A 24,161-nucleotide genomic window follows, 5' to 3' on the forward strand; every position below is an offset into this window, starting at 1 on the left:
AAGAGGCATTAGCCTGTTTGCTGTGTTTGAGGCTACATTTGCTTGAGTGCCCATGAACAAGAAAGCAGGCACCACTGAATAGTAGGCTTAAGGAAAGTCAGTTTAGCTTCAGAAGAGGGTGTACATACACTGATCAGATCTTAACCCTAAAAGACATAATCAAACAACAGTGTGAGCATGGAAGACTTCTGAATGTGCTAAGTGGACCATTAGAAAACACAACACCTATAGTGGGGATATTGTGACGCAGAGGTACTAGGAAGATTACGAAGAGAGATTACTGGTAATGACAGATGGAAAAGTTACTGAACCCACACATTGGAGAGATGCAAATCACAGCCATAGTGCTTTTGTGATAAGGATTTCAACTCGGTAGTAATGGTTTGGGACCATTAGTTCACATACCGTGGCTTTACCCAACAGCCCTCAGATGCTAATGGCTTGCAGTCCCGTGACAACAGGGTTGTATCACACCCGTGGTCCTGGGGCAGCTAAATCACTGGAGGCTTTGTGAACACATGAGGACTCCCCACACACCTCTAATGCACTTTTTTTTTTATGTACCTCTGTCTAGAAGGCTGTGAAAATTTTAAGGAGGGGATCACTTGTGAGTAAACACCACAGTGAAATTCATTCTCTAAGCGTGATGACCAATTTCACATTCCTATAAGAAGGAAAAAATAAAGTCAAATGACTCTATTGTCTTGGAAGAATTAATGTTAGTACATTCAATGCCAAGCTGAAAGCCAGGCCAATAGTTTGTGGTTCTCTCCTCATCTATAAGGGAAATCTCCTCATCTATAAGAAATCACTGATGTTCCACAGAGTTTGTCTCAACCTGTTTAGTTAAATGCCTTTTTCTTAATATAATGTGCTTCTACAACCTTTTTCTCTTTTATTACAAAGAAATCATTCTCATCTTCCCTTGTTTCCCCAGAGGCTTTCACAAATACTTTCTGTACTGTCAATCTTGCCAGCAGTATCTCCTGTGCTTACCTACACAAATGGGTATGCAATGTATATTTTCAAAAATTTGACTTAGGTGCCACTTGTTTCAGTGAAAGAGTAGCATTAGTGCAGAGTGACTTGATGCAGTCAGGTGGAGTCGCAGAGCCTATGTGGCAAGTTACAAGAATGAGACTTGGAGCAGAAATCTGGTTGTGAATTTGGTTTGGGATTTATTGCTCGGCAACTTGGAGTACAGCTAGTCAACAGCTGGCTCTCTAGCCAAAACACACTGGCAAACAGAGAAAAATTGTCATGGTAACAGTGCTACAGCACATACTGCAATGGCACTCTGGTCTAAGGGAATTCCTAAGTGGTACCACAGTAAAAATTATGACTAATAATAACCAGTAATAAACTATTGCTACTACTAATAATAGCAGTAATTATACTTATACTATAACAACAGCGAGATATATTTGGCTAGTATTTGGTGATTCCAAATTGCTGTTTAAACATATCTTGCTGATTTCTTGTAAGCTCTCTGCTTGGGTATCACAGCTCCTCCAGCAGCAGAGGGTTAGTCCACAAGCAAAGGCATTTCTGTATGTTCCCCTCTGCAGCTGATGGAATGTCTCTCCTTTTTCCCTAATCATCACCGAAGCTTAAATAATATATAGTGCTATGGAACTTTGTCATAAATGAGTATGGCCATGGGGTTGGAAGTGCTGAAGCTTCTGAAAGAGCAGTAGTAGCACAGCAGGGTGTTGGGTACAAACTGCTGCAGCCCCAAAAGAGGTTTCCAAAACCACTTCACCAATATCATCAAATTGTGATCCAATGTATTTGGGAGCTAACTCTGCAGCCTGTGTTCATGTTGAGTTGAAAACACCATGAAGCATGAGAATGGGTTTCAAACCACCCCTCAGGCTCAGTAAAAAATAATGGCAATTTGCTGCTCATAATAAACAACAACAGTGTGCAAGGTTTGTTCTTTTGATTCTGAATTATGATTGCACTTGCACCAGGTCTGCTACAGGAGGGAGTTTTGGGGTAGCTTTTTTATCTACGCTCCATAATTTTCCCGCTGCAATTTAAACAAACTACTGTGGTGATGAGAGGAGGGGAGGAACTTTCTAAATTCTGTAAAAATCTAATGTAGAACAATGCTTGCCTGCACGATTCTTCTCCCTCCTCTGCTTTGTCCTCCCAGCTCCCTAGAAGTGGCCCCAGCCAGTGTGAGAAAGACCAGGGGAGTTTTAGAGGACAAGAAAGAGGAGGTCTGGCTGCAGGTGTAACACATCACCAAACTGCAATATGTTTGTTATGAACGATACTGCTTGCCTCTTCAAATACTGATGGTGAAAACTGTCACTACCACCAAAAATAACATGCTTATTAAATCATTTTGGCAGCAGTTCAGTGAGGACTTCTAGACAAACAAACAGGGTAGCTTTGAGGTCTCCTTGGCTCTCTACTCCCTCCAATACCTTCCAGTCCCAAATCGGTGGTATTTTTACTGGAGCCACAGTCCAGCACTGTACAAAAAAGTCTACCGAGCCAGGCTTTCCATCTTACCCTCTTAGTGTAAGGTAGAGTCAGTACCAACAAACACTCATCTTCCCTGGGCTCCATCAGCTGACAGGATCTTCAGGATTGGTCCAATCCTTCCAAAGGTGGCCCTGGTCTGGCACAGTGCTTTAGTTCCTGGGGGTCCTGGCATGATGTCTTGATCAACTTCAGCTCCCCTCCTTCTGCAGCCACTCCTCTTGCATGGAACAAGACGTGTGACCTGACCCATCCTCTTCTTAAAACCAATACACAAGCAGATAAGTACTGTTCATCCAGGTTGCTACGCTGATGTTGGACAATAAAGACTAAATGAAAATAACGTGATTGTGGTAATTTGTAATTAAAGCATGTAGACACATTATTGAGAACTGGTAGCTCCTGAGGGTTTTGGAAGACAAATCAGTCAGCAGCTCATTGCGTTTGCTGTTTTATCCCATTTGTTGTTGGATTGTAACTGAAGTCTTAGACTGATTTCTTTCAGAAAAATAGTAATAGGAATGACAATAATATGTACAGTGTTGTAGACAATAGGAATGGCATTTTACAGTAAGGACTTGTATCATCACTATGTTCCATCTTCCAAGAAGTATTCATAAAGACTCCCGTGCCTTTTGTTTCTCCGAGATCCTGCATTTGAACTTCAAGTGATGAGTAGCCTCCTAGTACGCTGGTCCAACAACTCTCAGGAATATAAATTTACAAATTAAGAAGTGGGAAGAGGGGGGAGAAGACATTAATTTTTGAAAGGTTGTTAGTTTTTTTGTGATGGAATCCTTTTTCACCCAAAAAGTGGTGCCCAAATTTAGTTTTTATCCACTGAAATAAATGGATATTCTGAAAACTCCAGGCATTTTTTTAATACTGCATTCCAGTATTATGAAGTTTCATTAAGGTAGCCAAAAATGTTTCCCTGCCCCAGTTCCAGAGAAATGCTAAGTGGCCATGGATGTACTGACACCAACCTCTCTGATTTTGCCTGGTTCTTTACATAGTAGAATAAATTGCATACAGCTTGTCCTGTGCAGGTCAGCAGGAGCTCTGCTGTGTTCCTTTTGTGGTGGAGGGTGTGCTTCAGTGGTTATTATAAGACCGTAAGACTTTGGGGTTCACAAGGCTTTTTCTGGCCATGTCTCTGACAGGGTGGAATATTTTGTGACTGTATATAGCATGTGGCAAATAGCATAGCAGTGACTGCACAGCACTGTCTGAATTCCCTGGGCAGAGAATTTTCTCTTTGTTATGTATCGCTCCCATCCCACTGTCCTGATTCTAACAGCTTGTGTGTACATTCTTTATTCCCATTAATATCAATAATAATGTACATGGAGATTCATATAAAAATAATCATTCCAAATGGCTGTGCTCTGAACATAAAAACAGTGTCTCTGGTAGGGATCAGATTTTCTATAGGCTCCACTTCTTTTGTTTTATTCCATTATCTTGGGAAATTACATGGAAATGAGTGAGAATAGAATTTAGTCAGTGTCTTTCATGCAATAGTTTACCCATTATTCCAGTTGAGTGGTAGCAAAGTAAAAATGTTGGAGCTGTGGGACATGTTCTGCTTGCATGGGACAGCTAACAGGTTTTAGATGACCGCACTATTACATTCAACATTTGCAGGACATACATATTCAGGAAGGAGACTTAGCTTATTTCCAGGTAGCTTCCAATCCACTAATGGAGGGAATCATGGGTTAGTCCTGGGAAACTAGTAAGAATTCCAAAGTCTTCATTCTGTTGTCTGCCTGGTTTAAGACTCTTTTCTTCTCAAGACAATCTTTAAAATGGTCATTTCAAGTTTGCATTTAACTCGTTCCACATCTTAAAAAAAAAAAAAAAAAAAAAAAAAAAAAAAAAAGCAGTCCTAAGTAAGGTAAGTATCTAAGCTATTTTCCTGACGATCTCTTCCTGCAGAGCACATTAGCAGTATGAAAACTGTACATTCTCTTGGTGCAAATATAAACATATTTTGAAAGGAAGAAAAATCATAAACTGAATACTCTTTGCCGAGAGCTAAGGAGTCTGTGTGGCTTCCTTGAACAGAGGGACTTGAGTCCAGTCCTGTTCCTTCTTTCATCTGCAGGAACAAAAATAGATCCTGCAAGAAAGGTTCTCTTAGAACAGTACCAGGAATCATCCCAAAGGAGAGGAGTGGTCTCTCCCTTTTTCTTTTGCTTGTTTTTTAACCTGCATGTATTAGTTCCTGTAATGCTGATCTTACTGTAGCTTTTGCAGCACTATTAGTGAAGTGAGAAAGATGGAAGGGAAATTCAGGTAATACAACAATGCCTGACTAGAATGAAGTTGCTCTGGGCCTTGAATGACGAGAGGAACCAAAAAATTAAGTCAAAAATAGAGCAACACAGTATGCCATCTCTGCAGGTTTCTTGGCATCGAGGGAATTTTTCTGGGCAAGGATCATTCATCCAAAACTTACTTATATCATCCAAGTGATCCAAACCTGGAGTGAGAACTGGCTCCCATTGTAATCCATAAGGCCTGTTATTAAACAACATAAAGACAGTGAATAACGATATGCTAAAACCTAAGATAAATCTTCTAGACATGTCTGATGACAGATAACCGATGCATCTGTTGACAGATAACCTGTTCTACAGACTTTGCAATGTGTTTCTTTGTTATATATCTGGCTTCTTATCTTTTGTTTCCATATGCCTTGAAGGGTAAGAAATTACATTTTACCTAATATATAACTGCTGTCATTAACTCCAAGCAACACAGGATCTGATGAGTAACCTCCATGCTGGTTGGTCTTGAAGCTCGGGAGCTGTTACCTGTGTATACTTCATGGCTTGCATTTCACTTTTCCAAAATTCACCTGGCTTTTCAAAAACCCAGTTCTTTCTGGCTGACTTCATCAGGAGCAATGTAGCATGGAACTGAGTACTTCTGTGAGCGAGCTGTCTGTTAAACTGTGGGTTTATAACTGCTTTCAGGACTTTTTGTGTGCCAGAGTGCAAGATAAATCTTTCACCATTGCCAGTACTGCTGGTGGTTATTAGGAAAGAAGAGTATTTGGAGAGGTTTCAGGATGTTTGTGTTCCGGCCCCTACCTCATGCAACCTGTAAGGTGCAGAGCTTGCCCAAAAATCAAAGGAGCTCATCTGTGCCTCTTGGTGTAGGTGAGTGCCACGGTCCTGCTGAACCCAAGCAGCTGTCCTGTCCTTGGGGATCAAAGTCAACATCGTACATTCTCTGCACGCTGTGCCACGTTGGGAAAGCACTTTGCCTAGACCAGGCTTTGAGAATCTCTGCCACAGTGGTTCTCCAACCCCGACGGATCACACAGATCTTTCATGTCTCTGCTCTTGATTCCCCCCTTGCCGCCCCAGACATACATGAAAACATCACATCTGATGGCAGCAGAGCTGCCCTTCACTGCCAACAGCAAGCAATGGGCTGGGAAGGAGGACAGCAACACCCAGCTCATGGAGGTATTCTGAGGATACAGCCACTGCCTTCTGAGAGGGCTCAGAACTTGCAGTGATGAACACCGCAAAAAGTCCAAGAGTAAATAAGGAAAAGAGACATCCATTTGTTTCACAGTTGTGACACTAAAGGTCAACTGGAAAAGCTAGTCTCCTACATGCTCAGAGAGGTTATGAATTGTACAGCTATGTCCATATATGTTCTGACAGATTTTAAGTGGTGCTTTGCTGGGAAGTTTTAAAATTCAGCAATACACGTCATTTGCTTACAACAGCCAGTTTTCTTCACATTAGCCACTGGTAAAAAATGATTCATGCAAGAGAGGCCACATGTTGAACAGACTCATGCAAACCAATTATGCTACATTCAAAGTCAGCTAAAACATTCTCACACAAAAAGTTAACTTAAGCTACTATTTCCCACAATAATAATAATAAAAATAAGCTTAACAAACACTTACCCTGATTCTCAAAACTCATTTTCTATTATGTTTCCTTTTACCAGTTTTTTTTGGCAGCGCGTCAAGTAATGTATCAGCAAAAGTATGTGTGCCATAATCTGACAAAAGGAAAAAATTGTATATTTTTAGTTTTAAACTGTTTATAATTTCAATAGGTAAAAAGCATACAGGACAAGGAAGAGCAAAATAGCATATGCAGAAATGTCAGCAGTGAATATGAAAGTATAAGCATGTGAGTTTCAGTGTAAGATTGAGCCTGGCTGGGAAATGAGTAAGTTTTCTGAAAAAGACCTGCATTAATAACCGAAGCCCTCTGAACGTATGTCTCCGTCTAGGTTCTTAGCAGACTTCCCTTCCAAACTCCTTTCAAACTTCATGAGGGTGAGGGCTGTGAGACTATTGCAACACCCTGTGACATTATTGCTCTTAAAAATTATCTGGCTTGACTGATGACTTCCCAGGATGTTTCCATTGTCCCATCCCACTGAGTCCTGCTCTTCAATAATACAAACTCCAGTGATACTCCTGAGGAGTCCTCAGATCCTCCATGTTCTCCGCTCATCCCACCACTCCAGAGAAAAGCATCTCAGGCTTCGGGAGCTGACAGTAAATCACAACAGCAAAGAGAAATCCCACTGAAGGCTGCTAAGAATTCCTTCCTTTGCTGGTCCTCATGATATCACTCCCCAAAGCTCATTTTCTGCTAGCCTTAGTTCACTCTACTTTACTTACTTTTTTACTTACTTAGTTCACTTATTCAAGTAAGCAGCAGCACCATAAAGGTGACTGCAGAAGATCCACCAGGTATGATGCAACTTTCAGCCCTGCAGTTAAGGTCTGGGTGTTGTTTAGTCATCCTTTGCGAAGAATGTAACTTCCATGAAGGGCATTCATTTATATTAGCCTGACATTTTGTCGTGAGAGTGGAGAAGAGAGCAGAGCAGCTACAGAAGAAGGGAGAGGGTAGTGGACAACAGGAAGCATGTGCAGCAAGAAGAGATGCTAACAGAGCAAAAGCCAGCAGAGCAAAGGAAACTGCTGTAAATATGGAGCAGTAGTGACAGTGGGGTTGGGAATTATTGCTGTGGGGAATGCATAGTGGAAAGCAAAGCATGGGGCAAAGCTGCAGCCTGCAGAAACAGAGTGATAAGCAGAGTGTATAACAGATTGTCCAGATGTGTTTCTTCACCTGAGAGCTGCTTGTACATCAGTCAGTACAAGGATCAGCAGGACAGGGAAATGGCTTTCTGTGACCGCATCGGGCTGCCTGGCTGATGGCCTTGGGTCTCCCAGAGGGTCGCTATCACCACACCAACACCTCACACCTTGGAGCTGATGTTGCCGGAACAGCAAACTGACAGCTCAAAAGCAATAAAGCAAACAAACCAAGTACAGATGCTGAGGAAAGAAGCTGCTAAGACACTGAACGTCGTTCACAGAAAGTCAAATGTCTGTGGCTTGATCTTCAAGCTGGAGCTCCTTGGTGCCATCCCTGCAGCAGCGGGTGTGTATGAGCAGCCCAGTCACAAGCTGGAAGTGTGAACTGTGACATGTAAGCTGCTGAAGACCTAAAAGAGTCACACAGATGGATGCAGTCATGTCCTCTGTGATCTCTGCTTTATACGGAGATACACGGAGATGCACAACTGCACAAGCTCACCAGCAGCAGAGGGAGTAGCTGTTGAAAAAGTCCATACTCATCACAGGCAAAGTGATGTTCAGTCCCCTTACTGAATCAATCCAAATACACCAGAGAGAGGTTATTGGTGCCTTTGTTATCTGCCCAGCATTGTAGCTGCCTGCTGCTATACTCCACTGCCCTTTTCCAATATATAACGCTACAACATCACTCAGGATAATAAGGTTTTGATCATGGCAAGACGCTCACAACAGCAAACAACCCAGGCACACAGAGATCAAATAGACCAGCTGCAAATGGAGAGGGGAAAAAAAAAAGCGCATATGACTCACTAGCTTGTGTGTGGGTATGTGTGTTATGCAGGCAACAGAGGCCTGGATGGCGAAGGTCTCCCAGCGACCCCAGCCATTCGGGGCTTGGGCCCCCAGCCCCGTGCTGCATTCCAGCCTGCCTCCTCTCCCGGGACCACTGCTTCTGCTCACACAGAGAGGCAGCCAGACGTGAACGTGAGAAAGCTTTCTCAGGCGAGTCCCTTCTGCAGATCGCTGGGTAGTTGTCTTCCAAAATAATCATAATTAAAGGGGGCGTACGCAGAAGGGGAGCTGGCATACAGGCTTGCTCTTTTACCATGTCTTCATAGCACGCAAACATGGTGAAAGGGATTTTTTCCCAACAATATACTTCTCCATGCCCCCTCTAGTCCACTCCCCATCCTTCCAGATCAAAGGGTCTCAGCACAATATTTGCCTTCAGCAGAAAAGCTCATGAGCAACATCTTTCAGGGTCATTTACATCTATTTACTGGAGTTAATAAATATGTAAATTGATTCTTAAATTGCGGACCTAGACCCCTTTAGAGATACAGACACAGAGCCAAGTTCCGATGACTGCCACGCCAGTGCAATTGCAGCATAATTTCTGTAAAGATTGTACAGATATTCCAGATTCCTTCTTCTTTTCCCTTTATCTTTCAGAATTCATGATATGAGACTTGAACCAGGGTGTGGACCCAAATTCTGTGAATCCTTTCTTTTTATATATAGTTTAAGCCTAGAGGAATTTGGAAACCAGAGGTGTCTGAACTGTGATATCCACATACACTTCTTAGAGAACAAAGCCGATACAAAGATGAAGACATTTTACCTGTTTTAGTATTTAAATTATTGCTGTGAAGGAGTGTGTTACACCAAGCGTAGGGGGCACACAACAGCAGAGCATGGCATGATCTGGAAGATTCAAAAGAATTAATTATGGGATGATCTGGAGACACCCAGCTCCCCTTCACTGCGTGAAAGTTGATGGCATGTTGGAGGGTCAGTTCCTGGCTCTGCCCTGGAGAGCCTGGCTGAAGGTTTCATTGGCTTCCATAGGGAATATGTTGCTTTAACGGTTTCCTGTGACAATAATTTCCAGCAGGCTGTCTGTTGCAACATAAAGACCCTGAAAGTCAGCAGCTTCCACATGTCATTTACACCTGGTGTGAACTGAAAATGCTGCAGTTCTGCATTGTCTTCATCCCTATGGGTTATTCACAGGTACAAACAACTGGGGGATCAGAAAGCTTTGAAGCATCAGGACTAGTGTGTCATAGGTAGACTGGACACAAGTTCACACACACATGTACATATAAAATTTGAAAGCACAACCAAACTTTGTGGTTTCAATCCTAGCTGGAAACTTGTTGCTCTTCCTCTCAGAAAGGTTCATTTGAAGTCCTTATGGAAAGAAAAAGTGCCATTTAATTCTGTAACAAGTTTAAGACTGAACTTGCAGAAGCATCTCTTATTAAGCAGTGATAATGTGACAACATAATTTGATGTTCTGGACGTGCTGTGTAATCATTTAGGACCTGATCTTGCAAGCATATGGACTCTAAGCCTAACAGGGCATTTTAGGACCCATTTCTGTACATCCCAAAGAGATGAAGGTACCACAGCTCGCTGGGCCTCCAGTGCACATCCCTAGATGGAAGTTTTAACACGCTTCCACATTCACAGGACTAGGGCCTCCGAGTTCATGCTTTTTTGGGTCAGAGACAATAGCTGTCAGTGGCAGTAAGGCTGAGCAGACCTGGCCCTGACCCAGCTGCGGGCATTGGACTGCGCTCCCGCTGCAGGAGGGAAGATGCTGGGTAGGTATGTTGGCAGAAGTACCACTCTTAGCCTGATCCTTCAGAGGTTAAATAAACTTAATCCCAAATTAATCCACCGCTTTTTGCTAACAGCAAATAATTCAGATTTGCAAGTGAGGTGGGATCCGAGGACCCTGGGGAAGGACGAGGTGTGCAGCACAGCCCCTGCAGAGCAGGGCAGTTTCCAAACCTGCGAGCAGGTGGCCTTTGCTTGATGCACAGCCCTTTCATCCAGAACAGATCTACTGGGATTGTCAGGTGTAAGAGGGGTCTGGATGGACCCGATGCAAACAGAAATGTAGTAAATGTCTGTGCATTTGACCTCAATGGATTTACCAGCCTGTAAATGTCCACAGAGAAAAATCTAAATTCTGCTGTCTTTAAACACACACAGAGAAATTGTCTGACATTGAGACAAAGCTACACCTAGGAGCCTTTTACCTTTGTAGCCCCAGATCACAATCACCCACAAAGCAGCAGCAGTTTCTTTTCCATCCTAAGAGGTGTGGTAGGAGAGACACACGCACTGTGTAGATGCACCTCACAAGAAGAAATAAAAGCACATCATCTAAGTTTGCTTAGGTTTAGCGAAGGTCAGAGATTTTCACACCTAGGTGAGCTGTCATCTGGCTTGGGGCAATTCTCTTTTCTCTCTCATCCTTTGCTGGAACAGCAGGAGAGCTTTACTGGCGTGAAAGGCTAAACTGTCTTCAGGCTATAAAGGACTTGAGTCACAAACCACTTCCCACACACACACACAGACTTTTGTATTAATTCAGGACCTTCCAAAATTGTCCTAATATCTCCTCACCTGTTCTTTCTGAAAACCTGTTGAAGGCTGAGGCTTACGCTAAGGGAGGTGACAAAACATATGGGATTTGTTCTAAACAAAGTTGTTCTAGACAGAGGGGGTCAAAACTTCAGCTACTTCTAAATACTCAGCTTCATTTTCATGAACTTCAACTAAATGAAATAATTACCTATGAACAGCTGCACCATTAAGACACAACAGCAACATCTAAGTGCACATGTAGTAAAGATTAGAAAATAATCATACCGTTAAAAAGCACAGCAACACTTGCAATGAATGGGCGGCCTCTAAAGCTCAGGAATAAACTCGTGTCACTACAGCCCCTCTCAGTACAGTGACCAAGAGGGAGCTCCACATGTCTTGTACTCCAGAGCAACACTGTGCTTTCTGATTTCTTAAAGGGATATTTAGAATCAAAAACTTTATTACCACTTTTGAGCACATGCTGCCTCTTTAAATGTTTCCCTCTTTATTAAAGCCTTGGCCCTTTCCTTTGTTAATTTTTTTTTCATGTTCTTTCATTTTTCATTTCTTAAACCTCCCATGCAACAACTGTTTTGGCTTTTAATGAAGGGAATTTTTCTGCATCCAGCAAACTGTAAACCATGTCGCTTGGATACAGCAAAAGCTGAAATTCCACAGATTTCCATAAAGTCATACATTGTGTTGGGGGGAAAGTGTGCTGGGCATTCTTTGATTTTTGTGTCCTGCATTAGCATTTGTAAGCACTTAAAGGAGAAAAAGAGAAAGAAAAGAGAAAGAAAGAGAAAAAAGAAAGGAGGGGGAGAGAGAGAAGGAAAGAGGGAAGGAAGGAAAGAAAAAAGAAAGAAGGAAAGAAAGAAAAGAAAGAAAGAAAGAAGAGGAAAGAGAAGAAAGAGAGAAGGAAGCTGCTGTTGATGAATGCAAAATATGACCTTTTCTTTTTAAAAGTTTGTGCTGTCCCTCTTGTTTAGCACCAGAGCTGCTCACGCTTTCCCTTCAAGACGCTCTGGAGTTGTTAAGCATCTAGGGGTGATAATTTGACTTTCAGCTAAACCGGAGGGCTGCAGCAGACAGCAGTAGGTGGTGATGTAATAGGTACCAACGCACATGGATATATAAATATCGTGGCGAGGGCTAAAGCGCTATGGCTGAGCAGCTATAGAAGATCAGCACTTCAGACAAGACTCCTGGAGTTGAGATCAAGTTCAGAAGCCCTTGCTCCCGGGATTTCCTCTCCATGCAGCCAGCCCAGGGAAACTGCAGATCCTCGGAGGACTGAGCGCGGGGCTCCCTCCCTCCTCCCCCCCACCCCCCGCTTGGCTTTTTGGTTTGGTTTTTTCTTTTTGTTGTTTTGATTTTGGGTTTTGTTTTTGTTTTTTTTCTGTTCTGTTTTCTGTTGGTTCTTTTTTTTTTTTTCTCCCCCCCTTTGACCTCGTTATAAAGTGGGAGCTGGGGGGCGAGCGTATTTTCGGAGCGAGCGGCCGCCGGCCCGTGGCTAGGCGCCCCTGAGCCGGGATGCCTCTCCCCGCGGCGCTGCTGCCGGCGCTGCTGCTGGGGCTGCTGTGGCCGGGGGCGGTGCGCGGCCGCCCCCCCCCGGGTCGCCTCCCCGCCGGGCCCCGCCAGCGCCGCTGGGACGCGGCTCTCTTCGCCCGCTCCGTCGCTCGCCTCCCGGCCGAGCGCCGCGACGCCGCCCGCGACGGCGACTACCTCCTGGGCATCAAGCGGCTGCGGCGCCTCTACTGCAACGTAGGCATCGGTTTCCACATCCAGGTCCTGCCCGACGGCCGCATCGACGGGATCCACAGCGAGAATCGATACAGTAAGCCCGCGACCCCCGCGGCGGGGCAGGTGAGCCGCTCCGCGCCTGCGGAACCGTGGTTCCGCGGGCGCGGAGCGGCTCACCTGCCCCCAGAAGGCGGCGTGTGCCCAAAGGAGGGTGGGTGCACGGCTCCCCTAAAAAGTCCGCCCGCCCACGGCGCCGCGCCGCTGCCCGTCCCGGCTGCCCCGAGGGCGGTGGGCGCCGGGGGGTAGCGCGGCGGCGGCGGAGCTCCTCGGGCGCTCCGGCGGGGCTCGGCGGCGCTGCTCATGCCGCCGGCAGGCATCAACTGTCGGGGTTGCCTCCACATCTGGATGGTCCGCAGTCCCGTGGGCGCCCATTCTTGAGCAGGGGCCGGGGAAAGCCCAAGCTCTCCCCCAGACTTGAAAAGCATCTGCTGGGGACTTAACCCCATGGCCCCGGGACTCTGATATCCAACTGAAACAATAAGATCCGAGAGGGGGGATATAAGCTGCATGATGACAAATGTTTCATTTGCCCAAGCACACACTGGCTTATTTTAACCTTGTCTACACAGGAGGATGCCTGGGGGCAAAGTAAAAATAGACACTTGGCTAAAAGAAGAGAGGTCCCAGCATGGGGCATGGGGGAGCACACGGAGCATGAGGCTGGGGTTCTGCAGCCACCCACGGCGGTGCTGGGGCATGGGGATCCACACCGTGCTGGGGATGGGACCCTCTGGGTGAGGGCAGCACTGGCATCACACGCTTCTTCAGGACACAGCCCTTTGTCCCCCTGACTCCTGTGTCTCCTCTGTAGGTCTGCTGGAAATCTCCCCCGTGGAAAGAGGAGTGGTGAGCATATTTGGTGTTAGAAGTGGACTCTTCGTGGCCATGAATAGCAAAGGCAAACTCTATGGATCTGTAAGTAGCCACTGAGTGTGTGCCTGGGGAGGGGACCATGGTTAGCTGGGGTGAGAGGTGTGCATGGTGCTAAAAGCTGGCCAGAGCCCTATCTTTGCCCCTCCTGGGTCAGGCAACACAGAGCAGCCCTTGCTTCCTTGCTAACAGAAGATGCCCAGGTGTGCTGCTTACTGAGATTTTGATGTGAAACCAACTCTTTTGCATTACACTTCCTTGGTTCCCCCATAAAAACTATCATCACCCAACCATGGCTACCCATCTTGCCTACCGTATAGACCAAAAGGGTAGTCATTCACGTGGCAAGACCTCAAGCTAGCCTCAGTCCCTATCTTCCTTATGTTTAAGTACAAACAGCCTTAAGCAGGTGCACTCCATCTCTCAGAGGGCACTTGAACTTGTGATCAGTCAGGCCCCCACAAATGACCCTTTATGATGTGATGATCAGTGGCTGTCACATACCTATTGATCACTCTGTTAATGCTCTTGCAGCATCCTCAGGGTCTGGGCTTCCATTTATAAGGCAGCAGATCTATTCGGAGACAATACAGATCTTTTTTTATCTTGAAGGAAAGATAGAGGCATCTTACAAAATATACTTGAGGTGGACAATAGCAGTGCATGTCTTTGCCTGTGTTGAGCTGTCCTGCTTTTGAGTTCAGTTCCATATAAGTTACTGTGATCAGCATCATTTCAAACCCATCTTCCTGGGTCTCCTTCCTTACCCATGCCTTTTCTATTATATGTTTCTCAATTATGCTTTGAAGAAACTTGGACTGTGGAAGAGCCAAACTATGTCAAAGTTAGCTAGGGCACTTTCACATGAAGACATGAAGCAACCAGAATTATTTTCTGCGGCATCAGTCCTGTTACAGAGGATTTTGACTTATATAAAAGCCAGGCAGAATCAGTCACCAAAGTGCAGAGTTCCCTTTGCATCATTTCTTAGGAAGACTGCTGCTTTAGTGTCCTGGTTAAAGTACTTCCCAGTGCAGTGTTCAACCTTTCTTACAAAACCCTAGGCTTTTGCCTGATACCAAGAGATGAGTTCAATTGTCACTTGCCAGATAACACACTTGTGACACCTGTCCTTCTTTGTACTGACTTGCAAATGAAACCTCTTTGCTGGAAGGGTGCCTTTTGTCAGCTCTGCTTCCCTGAGCCATTAACATAAGTTATCCAAACCCTTCCTTAGATTTTAAAACTAAAGCAACACAAAATGCTGTCCATGCTGAGTGTCTTTAAAACGCCTCTTTCTCCTCAAGCAACAGGAGGAAGTGCTAGCGTTCAGATTTTTCTAAAGCCTCTCAGGTAATTTGCCGCTGGTGGGACAACCACTGAGTGATCAGGTGAGCAGGGCGGCAGAACTGGGCTTGGGCCTTACCCCACTGCAGCCCTGTTAAAACATGCCCCTCTTCCTCAAGAGTACAGACATAGCTATGGGTGTCCTTCCCACCTTCAGGTGCCTGGCCTGGGCACAGCATCCGTAACGATCCTCTGACTCCCGAGTCCTGTTTGAAGCTTCCTTTGGGCAACCACTTCAAAAGATTACCAAGGGGGGTGAGGGGGGTCAGCTGCACATTTCCCTGCACACACCTACACCTGGTAGCAAGAATATTTCCACACCTGATGTTTAAAATTCCTTCCCTCTCATTCTTTCCTTTTCATTTCAGACCCATTTCAATGACGAGTGCAAATTCAAAGAGATTCTCCTGCCAAACAACTACAATGCTTACGAATCCAGGATTTATCCCGGGATGTACATAGCCCTGAGCAAAAATGGAAGAACAAAGAAAGGCAATAAAGTATCTCCCACAATGACAGTGACACATTTTCTTCCTAGAATCTGAGACATCTCCCTTCAGACCTACCTCAGCACAGGGGAAGACGCAGAACACATTTGGGGAAAAGAAACGTGGTGCACTTTTACTGGAGAGTTTTATGCAAGAGTAGGTGTAAGATATTTAAGTTAATTATTTAAATCTGTATATATTGCCACAAAATTTATTTATAGTTCCGATTTTTTTTTTTAATTTCTGAAAACAAAACAAACCTCCAAGCCAAGGTATTTCATTTTGTGGTGCAACAGTAGAAGACTTCTGCTTTCTGGTTTATTTAATTCATTTCTAAGTTATCACAGGTGTGCTGCTACTCCGTGTCCTAAACCTCATGAAATCCAATTCCTCTATTACAATGTTTTGCACTGTTTGTGTGTTGTAAGGTGTCTATTGTTGTACACATTTGTTTGTTTGTTATGGTGGCTCTGTTCTCCTCTGTGTGTTTTACAACCCCCCCGTGACTCCCGAAGAAGCTCTTGGCCTCCAAGAAGGAGCGGTGGTGGAGGTGCCTGGGTGGGATGCCAGCACGGAGCCACACACAATGCCTGACCTCCTTTGTGCGGCGTTGCTATTTAATTGGAACAGTATCGGTTTACCTCGGTACAGAAAGCACAGTGCTGAAGAGCTACCCCACAAATCTGTTTTTAGATCTGCCAGTGCTGAACTTTGAACTTTCCTGCAGTCCGTCTTCTCAGAGCTGCCGGGCGGTAGAGAGGCTGAAACACCTACATAAACTCAGCAGGATTTGGGTTGGTTCTTTCTGTTTAGATAAATCAGAGCATATGATCTTTTGTGGCACTTCATGGAAGCTTACATTTGATGTGATTGCTTGGCATTAGGCTAAAAAAAATATGTCTGTCCCTCCCCCAACGAGCGCACTGTGAAACACACAACCGGGAACCAATTATACCTTATTCAAATCAAATTCCCTCTCACATTTGGAGACTACATTAGTTTTTCAAAATTTGTGAAACTCTATAATACTCATAAGTTTTTAAAAGGTGAAAGCATTTGCTGGTTCATAGAAAACACAAGCTCCACAGAGAGAATTTAGATTGATTACTAGGAATTGAGGTTGTTTTGTACTATTTATTATTTTTGGTGCAGTACTTGGAAGGAGAAATATGCTGCTTTTTTCTGTCTCATTCCCTGACAAAGTTGCTTAATTTCTACCTCACTAACTCTCAAAGCCAGTCTCCTAACAAAATCTGCATGGAAGGAAGGTACATGCTTTTCTGCTTGGTCTTACAGTTCTGGAGGAGGGCCTGGGGGAACAATCGTAATCCCAAATCTCTTTTTTTCCATATGTAGCCAAAAGTATTCAGGATAGAGTTGGTTGCATCCTATTTGAGCCTTGTCACGTTTGAGCTATCTTTACCCAGTGGTTTACTTTTAGTAAGGATAATCATGGTGAAAATATTTGCAGACAGCTGTCAGGCTGCAGTACTATATCGTCATCAAGTAACCCTATATTTTTCTTTATATATTTTGCAAGTGTAACTCATGTCTCTAAAGTGATGAAGGAAAAGACAGGTTTGATTATGGGGGAATCACTAAAAGGATCCATTTGTCTTTTTTTTTTTTCTTTTCTTTAAAAGATACATCGTCTTTGGGGCATCAGTATGTTAAGTGGGAACCAGGACTAACCACAATGTTTGATGACTTAGAGGATGTTTACAGATCATCTTCCAATCTAAACCAGTTATTTCTGACTACATGCAAATCTGAGTTCAGGTTTTTTTCCTCTTTACATTCCTACACAAAAGCCTTTGTTCCTTTGTAACAGTATACAGACTTGCCTGTATCCTCTATTTACACATGACCTTGAAGACAAAACCTACTCACCAAAGTTCAGTAAGACCAGAGCAGACCAGGACCAGATCTTAAGGCAGCTGCTGTCAAAGCAAAAATAACAATTCAGAAAAAGGAAGTCAAATCAAGAGACAACACCTAGGAAATGTCATGCCTAAGGATTTTTAATTTTTTTTTTCCTGTAATTCGGGGGATTTCTGTACTTTCTATGTTTTCTATATGTGAGTAATCATCGTGTAATTATCACCGCTACCTCTGACAACCGATGATTTTGTTCTAGATTTCAGATAGCAAAATCAGATTGCAAAGCTTCTCTCTGGGAATGGTTCTTGTTTGCCACTTTTCACTCCACTAGATCCGCAACTGACAGCCTCACACAAGATATGTTCAGAGGTAGTTGTTGTAACTCTGAAATATTGTGATAAAACCTTGATAACAATGTTACATGGTATGAGCTTTCACCATTCACCAGAATCTGTCTGTAGTTTTATACAGGTGCTGTTCAAGACTGTGGTGTATGTGCTGTGCACATTTAAACACATAATAAATGATAAACGTTTACAACGTATGGCACCCTGGTATTGATTTTAACTCTTCAGAAGGGAATGCATCCTGCAACGGAAGGCAAAGAAAAATGATATTTCACTTTCCCAAAGACTGGGGAGTCTTTGCACCTATGCCAGCTACTTCATGAATGACAGCCTGGATTTCTTACTCAGCTAAAGTTCCCTCTGCCAAAGTCGAAATTATCCAGGAAAGCCCAGCTTCATGAGCTTGGTAACAGATACGCACGCCTGCATCTGCCACGTGCTAGTAACGTATTATTTGCGTGGTTATTAGCAACGGTGGCTTTTTAATATTAGCTCCAATATTAATGAGCAGAGGCACAAACCAGCTTTGGAGTTTATGTTGCTGGATGTCATTGTTAGGAATGAAACCTGATTGCCTTTTGCTTGGCTTTAATGAGTGCTGTGAGCTCTCTCTGTGAAGCAGGACTCCACCAAGGCAAGAGACTGTAGGATTGCCTGTTTGATTTGAGATACTGTCTCCTTTTACAGTAAGTGATTATACTCGTGCAAGCAGTGTATAGTAATATGAAGTGCTTTGTAGCACACCTTATGGCAAGATTTTTTCTCACAACTTTTATTTATAAATACTCACGCATGCGCACTTGTACATACATGCACATGCTATGTCAAATCCCTGTACTTTCAGTTTTACCCCCTTCCTAGGATTAGGGAAGGACACATAACGGGAATGACAGTTTTCAAGTTTGATCTTACACGCCTTGACAGCTGAGTAAGTGCCATACAAAACAGAAACCCAGACCCCAAGACACAGACTTCTCTACTTCATTTTCCACTGAGTGATGCTCTTTTTCCTGTTCTTAGAGAGGCAAAGGTGATAGTTGAGCTGGGAATGTCCAGTGCCCTCACTCTGAGTAAGAACAATTTCCCTCTAAAGTTGTATAGAGTCTATAAATATGTAGCACAGGTGTTTTTTTTTTTTAACTGGACAAGTATAGCTGCAGCATGTTTAATGCTGCTATGAATAGAGCCAGAATAAATAGGCATGCAGACATATATAATAATTTTTCATAATTAACTTTTTTGTTTACAATGCTTGTAAAAAAAGAACAAAAGTAAATTATTACTGCCAGATATTCCAAAATTATGACAAAAGATTATGTCCAGGGATAAAAATTTGTTTCAGCATGGGGGAGACATCCAATTGCAATTTTAAGATTGGAGATAAATCCTAAGGCTTGGCTCTTAGGCAGGTGAGATTTCTGAGTAGTAGCTTTGCAGGTTCATAGCACCTAAAGAACCGGTGCTGCACGTGTGGTCCTGCCCACACAGAACTGTAAGGGCCTGTTGCCAACACAGATGGAGCAGCTTGAGATGTCACAGAGAACTCCAGAGAAACGGTCCTCCTCTGGCATCACCCATTTTTTGCTTCATTGCTAAGCCAGCTTTCCTCACATTGCCTTTGGAGGTAAAGAAATGTATTAAAGGTGAAAATAAATTTAACCCCCCGCAAAAAGGCTCTGATACATCGCATGGTGCGACATTTCTGAGATGACTGGGAGCATTGCTGTGCTCCAGCCATGCCCAAGGCTCCTGCCATCCTCTGCCAAACATTCCGTTGTGCAGGACAACCAGACCCCATTCCTGAGGATGGATTGACAGCTCCTGTAAGCCAGGCATGTTTTCCTCCATCCAGTGATGGTCCAGCCTTTCCTGTGGGATAACCAGCAGAGGAGCAGTGCCAGCCTGGCCCTGTGCCGTGCCCCTGCTTGCCGGGGAAGGACAGAGATAAGGCTCCAAGCCTGATCACTCATTTGCAGAGTTGCATGGTCCATGCTTAACATTTTCTGACTCATCTGTGACATCTACCAAGTTGTCTGTATCTAATCTGTGCTCATAAAAATCAGCATGACAAAACACTGCCTTGTATATAAATAGCCACAGGTTTCAGAGCAGTCACTGAGTTTATAGTGCCAGATTTGGTTGTTCACACTTTGCCACTTGGTTTCCACCGCAGTATGTTAACTGACCACGCAAGTGGCCAATTAAAGAGAGTCTGTTAAGGGATGAGGAGTCTTTTGATAAAGGCTAGCAAGCCCTTCAGCCAGAAAGTTAAAAGGAATTCCCCGAAACACTGCAGCTCCCTTTATATGACACAAAGTATTGTTGCTTGCCAAGCACAGATGAGAATAGATTTTTAATGTAGAAAATCCAGTCTGAAGCTAAAAAAACCAAACCAAAATAAAACCACCCCAGTTCTTCTACCAAATATCTAAGCATGGATGGAGTAGTGCAAAATCATAATGTCTAGCTGCTTTCAGGGAATCAAACATGCAAAAGGGAGGCATAGCACGACTTCATTTTCCTGTGCACTGGCCGTGATTTACAGACATCAAACAAGAAATATTACCCTGAAGTGTTTGTCCTAAAAATTAATTTCTTTTAAAAATCAACTCAATATCATGGCAAGACATGTCTGTGGCCAGTCACTTAAGGCAGACAATTACTTAACATAAACCAGTGACAATTTCTTATATTGTAAGTTTCATTGTACATTAAAAAGAAGCTAGTTAGCACTGTCTATAGAAAAAGTTGATAGTTTTTTAATTTTCAAGACAATTTATAGTCTAATAATATATAAAATTCAAACAAATGTTCCTGAAAGCTGAGTATGATTGTTTTTTTCCTTTTTGCAAGCATGTCAAAAAGGAAAAAAGATCTGACATTTCTCAAAGATATTTCTCAAGCGGTGCCTTTTGAGCATGATATTAGAACATATGCTTTGTCTGTGCTAAAGACAAACAGAATTTTGAGAACCATCTCTTTGCAAGCTCTCCTGCTGCTGATGGACCTGCAACCTGAACGGTCGTGTGCTGGGAGTAAAGCAAGTAAATAACATGAAAACAGTTGTTATTAGGTTCCCTAAATGCTTTGTTACAGAGGCAGAAATTAAATAGCAAATGCAAGGGCTTTGAGGAAAGAACAGTTCAGTGCAGCAGATGGAGAATCAGATGTCAGCGTCACCTCTGTCACCAGGTAACCTGTGATGCTGGCAGCGTGGTGCAACAAGTGGTCCAGCCCTTCCTTTCTGAATGCCCGGCGTGACACCATGACATGTGGCAAAGATGGTGAGCACCTGAAACAACTCAGCTGCAGCTGCATTGTGGATCTAAATGATGGGTAATGACAAGCACTAGGAAATACCATGCCAGGAAGGTTTCAGCCTGGGCAGTTTATATTACTGCACCTTTTTGACACCAATATCTCTGTGCTTTAGCTCCCTGTTTCCAAGCTGTCCTCAAACACTGTTCAGAATAAATCTATTAATATATTAAAATTTGTGAGACATGCAGGTACTGAGTTTGCAAGAGCGTGGGAGCAGCAAGATGTGCAGCTTGAGGCTGACCAGGTTAAAGCTAGGAATGGATGCTTGGTTAGTGAACACCATCTGTACTGGGCGCTGAATGGGGCAGGACTCCTCACAAAAAAAGGTGGTGCATGACCAGTTTTTAGTGTTTGGGCAGGTTTAATTAAGTTTTTTCTCAAATTCGAGTGCTGGATTGACCTTGGGTAACTCCTAGTGTCATTCTGTGTGTCTACATGCAATTACATTTTATTACTAATCATACTATTTTATTGTGGATAGATACAGAAGTACTCATTCTCTATGAGTCCCCAGGAGGTGTTGACCTTCACTATCGTTCATTCACACTACTTCATATAGGTTAAAGAAAGTGATTTAGTGATGTTTGTACCAATTAACATATTCCAGATTCAAATTGGTTGCTAATCAGGTTACCTCTGAAGTACAAATCAGATCTTTATCAGCTTAAAGGTGTTTGGCAAGTGTCAAAGCCACTTGGTAAAACTCTGTGGTTTCTGGGGAGCTACTATTTACATACTTTTTCATTATCTCTGCAGCTACATCTGCTTGCTTCCAGTGCCTTCAAGAAAAGTGTTTGTAATGCTGGTTGGGGCCAATACAGCTGCTTAATGTCATTGAGGTTAAGGGTGTTTGTGAGAAGAAAGGCAGTACCACCTGCAGGACGAGCATCCATTAGAGGTGGGAAAGACCCCAGCCTTCTAGGGAGCTTGTTAAAGAAGTTTAGAAGAAATGTCCAGCCGTGTGCCTCCGACTGATGGCTTGAGAGCTCACCCATAAGGGACCTTTTGGAGCTTTTGTTGGATAAACCCCTTTTATAGGCTCTTTTGCCTGGCCAGGTGATAAGTGGGTTCCCGCTCTGATCCCTGCCCAGGGTGGGGATTGCCCCAGGCTGGCTGGCAGCAGCTCATGCCTGAGCAGCACAGGGGGATGGATGGCCTCCATGGGGCTCCTTCACCACCCAGCCAAGGTTGCTCCAGTGCCTCCCCATGCCCACCATCAACACTGAAACCCAACACCATCACAGCCTCTGCAAGCCCTCTCCCAGCCCTGCAGCAGGGCAGCCCCCAGCCAGGAGGGACCCGGGAGACCCTCTGCTCCTCCACTGGGCACCATCTGGGGTAAGGGCCACTGCTCTGCTAGGTCTTGGCACCCCTCTGTTCCCCCTCCCAGCTAATGGCAACCAGCCGAGTGGCTCTGTATTACCTGGTGGGTAAAGGGCATGGTACAGCTCCCCGGCGCTCACCTTCCATGCTGAATCCTGCTCCGAGAAACCCTGATGCTACTGCAAGCAGGAGCTTGTCCGTGAGGAGTTACACATTAACCCAGGCAGTTAGGTTGCTATCTCATCCTTATGGTCTCACTCTGGAGCCAAAGTGTCTTTTCCTTGGTGCCTCGCCTTTACACGAGGTTTGAGATAAGCAGGCTGATGTCCCTGGGCACGAGCGTTGCAGCCAGGAGGTTACTGGGGTGCGATGACCTCGGCTCCCCCGCAGTGTGTGCTCCGGGAGCGGCCGTGCCCGCACGGCTGGGCAGGTCCAACCTGCCAACAGCCATAACTTTGGCTGCAATTTAGTACAGCTTTTCCACAGCCCCTAAGGACAATTACCTCGGTTGCTTTTTCCCTTGTTTTTGACCTTCCCCAGCCAGGGCCGCGTGACTGGCACTGCCTTTCCCCAGCAGCCCTGCCCATGCCTGGCTTTCCCCTCACACACAGTGAGACGCTGCTGTCCAGAAACACCCGCTCCATCCAGCTCAGCACCCTCCCTTCTGCCACATCATCCCATGCTGACACCTTTTCCTCTCATCATGCCATTTCTCTTTTCCCCCGTATACTTCTGCTCTGATTTTCTACCCATCTCTTCTTACGTTTCTGCATTGCATTGCCTCCAATTGCCCTCCCTTTCTCTCCCACCTTTTCTACTCTTTCTCTTTCCCCTGAGGTCTTTTGTTATGTTTTATTCTGGAGACCTTATGAATCACGTTAAGGCCAAAGACACTCAAGCTTTAACCAAGCACGTGCCAGGTCCTGCTGCTGTGGATAGTGCAGATCAGAACAGCAGTGATACAAACTCTGGCAGCATGGGAGCGACTCGTACCTATACCCGACCCTGTGACTCTGATTCCTTCCTGCAGATGTCTATAGGCATGGACTGTCTGCTAAGCTTTTGTCAGGGGGGGTTTATTTTCATAGACTCATAGGATCACAGAATGGTTTGGGTTGGAAGGGCCATCTAGTCCAACCCCCCTGCAACGAGCAGGGCCATCTTCAACTAGATCAGGTTGCTCAGAGCCCCATCCACCCTGACCTTGAATGTTTCCAGGGATGGGGCATCTACCACCTCTCTGGGCAACCTGCTCTAGTGTTCCTTCACCCTCATTGAAAAAAAAAATCTTCCTTATATTTAGTCTGAGTCTATTTTTGTTTAAGACTCTTCCTTGCTGCTCTGGTCGGTATCTGCCCTCAGTCTTCACCTTGTGTGTAAAGTTCAAGTTCCTTTTCAGGTTAGCCCAGAACTTCTCACCTGCCTGTATTTTATTTTGACCCACATACCTCCTTTCCCTCAGACCTTTGCAGTTTCTCTCCCCAGCATCTGAGGGTTGCAGAGGGAATCAAACCAGCTTTTGGTGAGCAGTGACCCAGCCACGGCAGCGGGGCGTTCAACCCACGCCTGCCTGAAGAGCAAGGTGCGTTAGCCACAGACCCTGATGGAAGCAGAATTAGACCATCAAGTGTCTGTTTACCAGCCAGAAAAGCATAAACCCCAGGTCCTTTGTGCTCCCTGATACCTTATCAGATATGATTCACTGGATCATATCTGTTTTGGCAATTGCAGCATGGGCATTTCAGCACAGGGTTTTTTAGCATGCTTAGGATGGTCAAGGAAAAGCACTTATGTATTTATAGAACT

The 24,161-nt window shown here is 44.5% G+C and overlaps 1 protein-coding gene and 2 long non-coding RNA genes across 3 annotated transcripts; 1 reads left to right on the top strand and 2 right to left on the bottom strand.

Annotated features, from left to right (window-relative positions):
- Positions 1-1,158: 1,158 nt before the first annotated feature.
- Positions 1,159-12,261, bottom strand: LOC114017774 (uncharacterized). The gene is made up of 3 exons (XR_008734300.1): positions 6,431-12,261; positions 4,958-5,019; positions 1,159-4,341 (listed from the first exon to the last, which is right to left on the bottom strand). It is a non-coding gene; the product is annotated as an uncharacterized LOC114017774 (long non-coding RNA).
- A 193-nt stretch (positions 12,262-12,454) lies between these two features.
- FGF4 (fibroblast growth factor 4) lies at positions 12,455-15,567 on the top strand. Its single transcript, XM_055723011.1, has 3 exons — positions 12,455-12,812; positions 13,590-13,693; positions 15,364-15,567. Exons 1-3 carry the CDS (start codon positions 12,509-12,511, stop codon positions 15,538-15,540), a joined length of 585 nt encoding a protein of 194 aa, XP_055578986.1. The 5' UTR covers positions 12,455-12,508; the 3' UTR covers positions 15,541-15,567.
- A 635-nt stretch (positions 15,568-16,202) lies between these two features.
- LOC114017773 (uncharacterized) lies at positions 16,203-22,545 on the bottom strand. Its single transcript, XR_003563017.2, has 3 exons — positions 22,456-22,545; positions 17,374-17,423; positions 16,203-16,288 (listed from the first exon to the last, which is right to left on the bottom strand). It is a non-coding gene; the product is annotated as an uncharacterized LOC114017773 (long non-coding RNA).
- Positions 22,546-24,161: the final 1,616 nt, after the last annotated feature.

Source organism: Falco cherrug, chromosome 10 (assembly GCF_023634085.1).
Source record: "Falco cherrug isolate bFalChe1 chromosome 10, bFalChe1.pri, whole genome shotgun sequence".
In the NCBI taxonomy this organism is placed as follows: Eukaryota; Metazoa; Chordata; class Aves; order Falconiformes; family Falconidae; genus Falco; species Falco cherrug.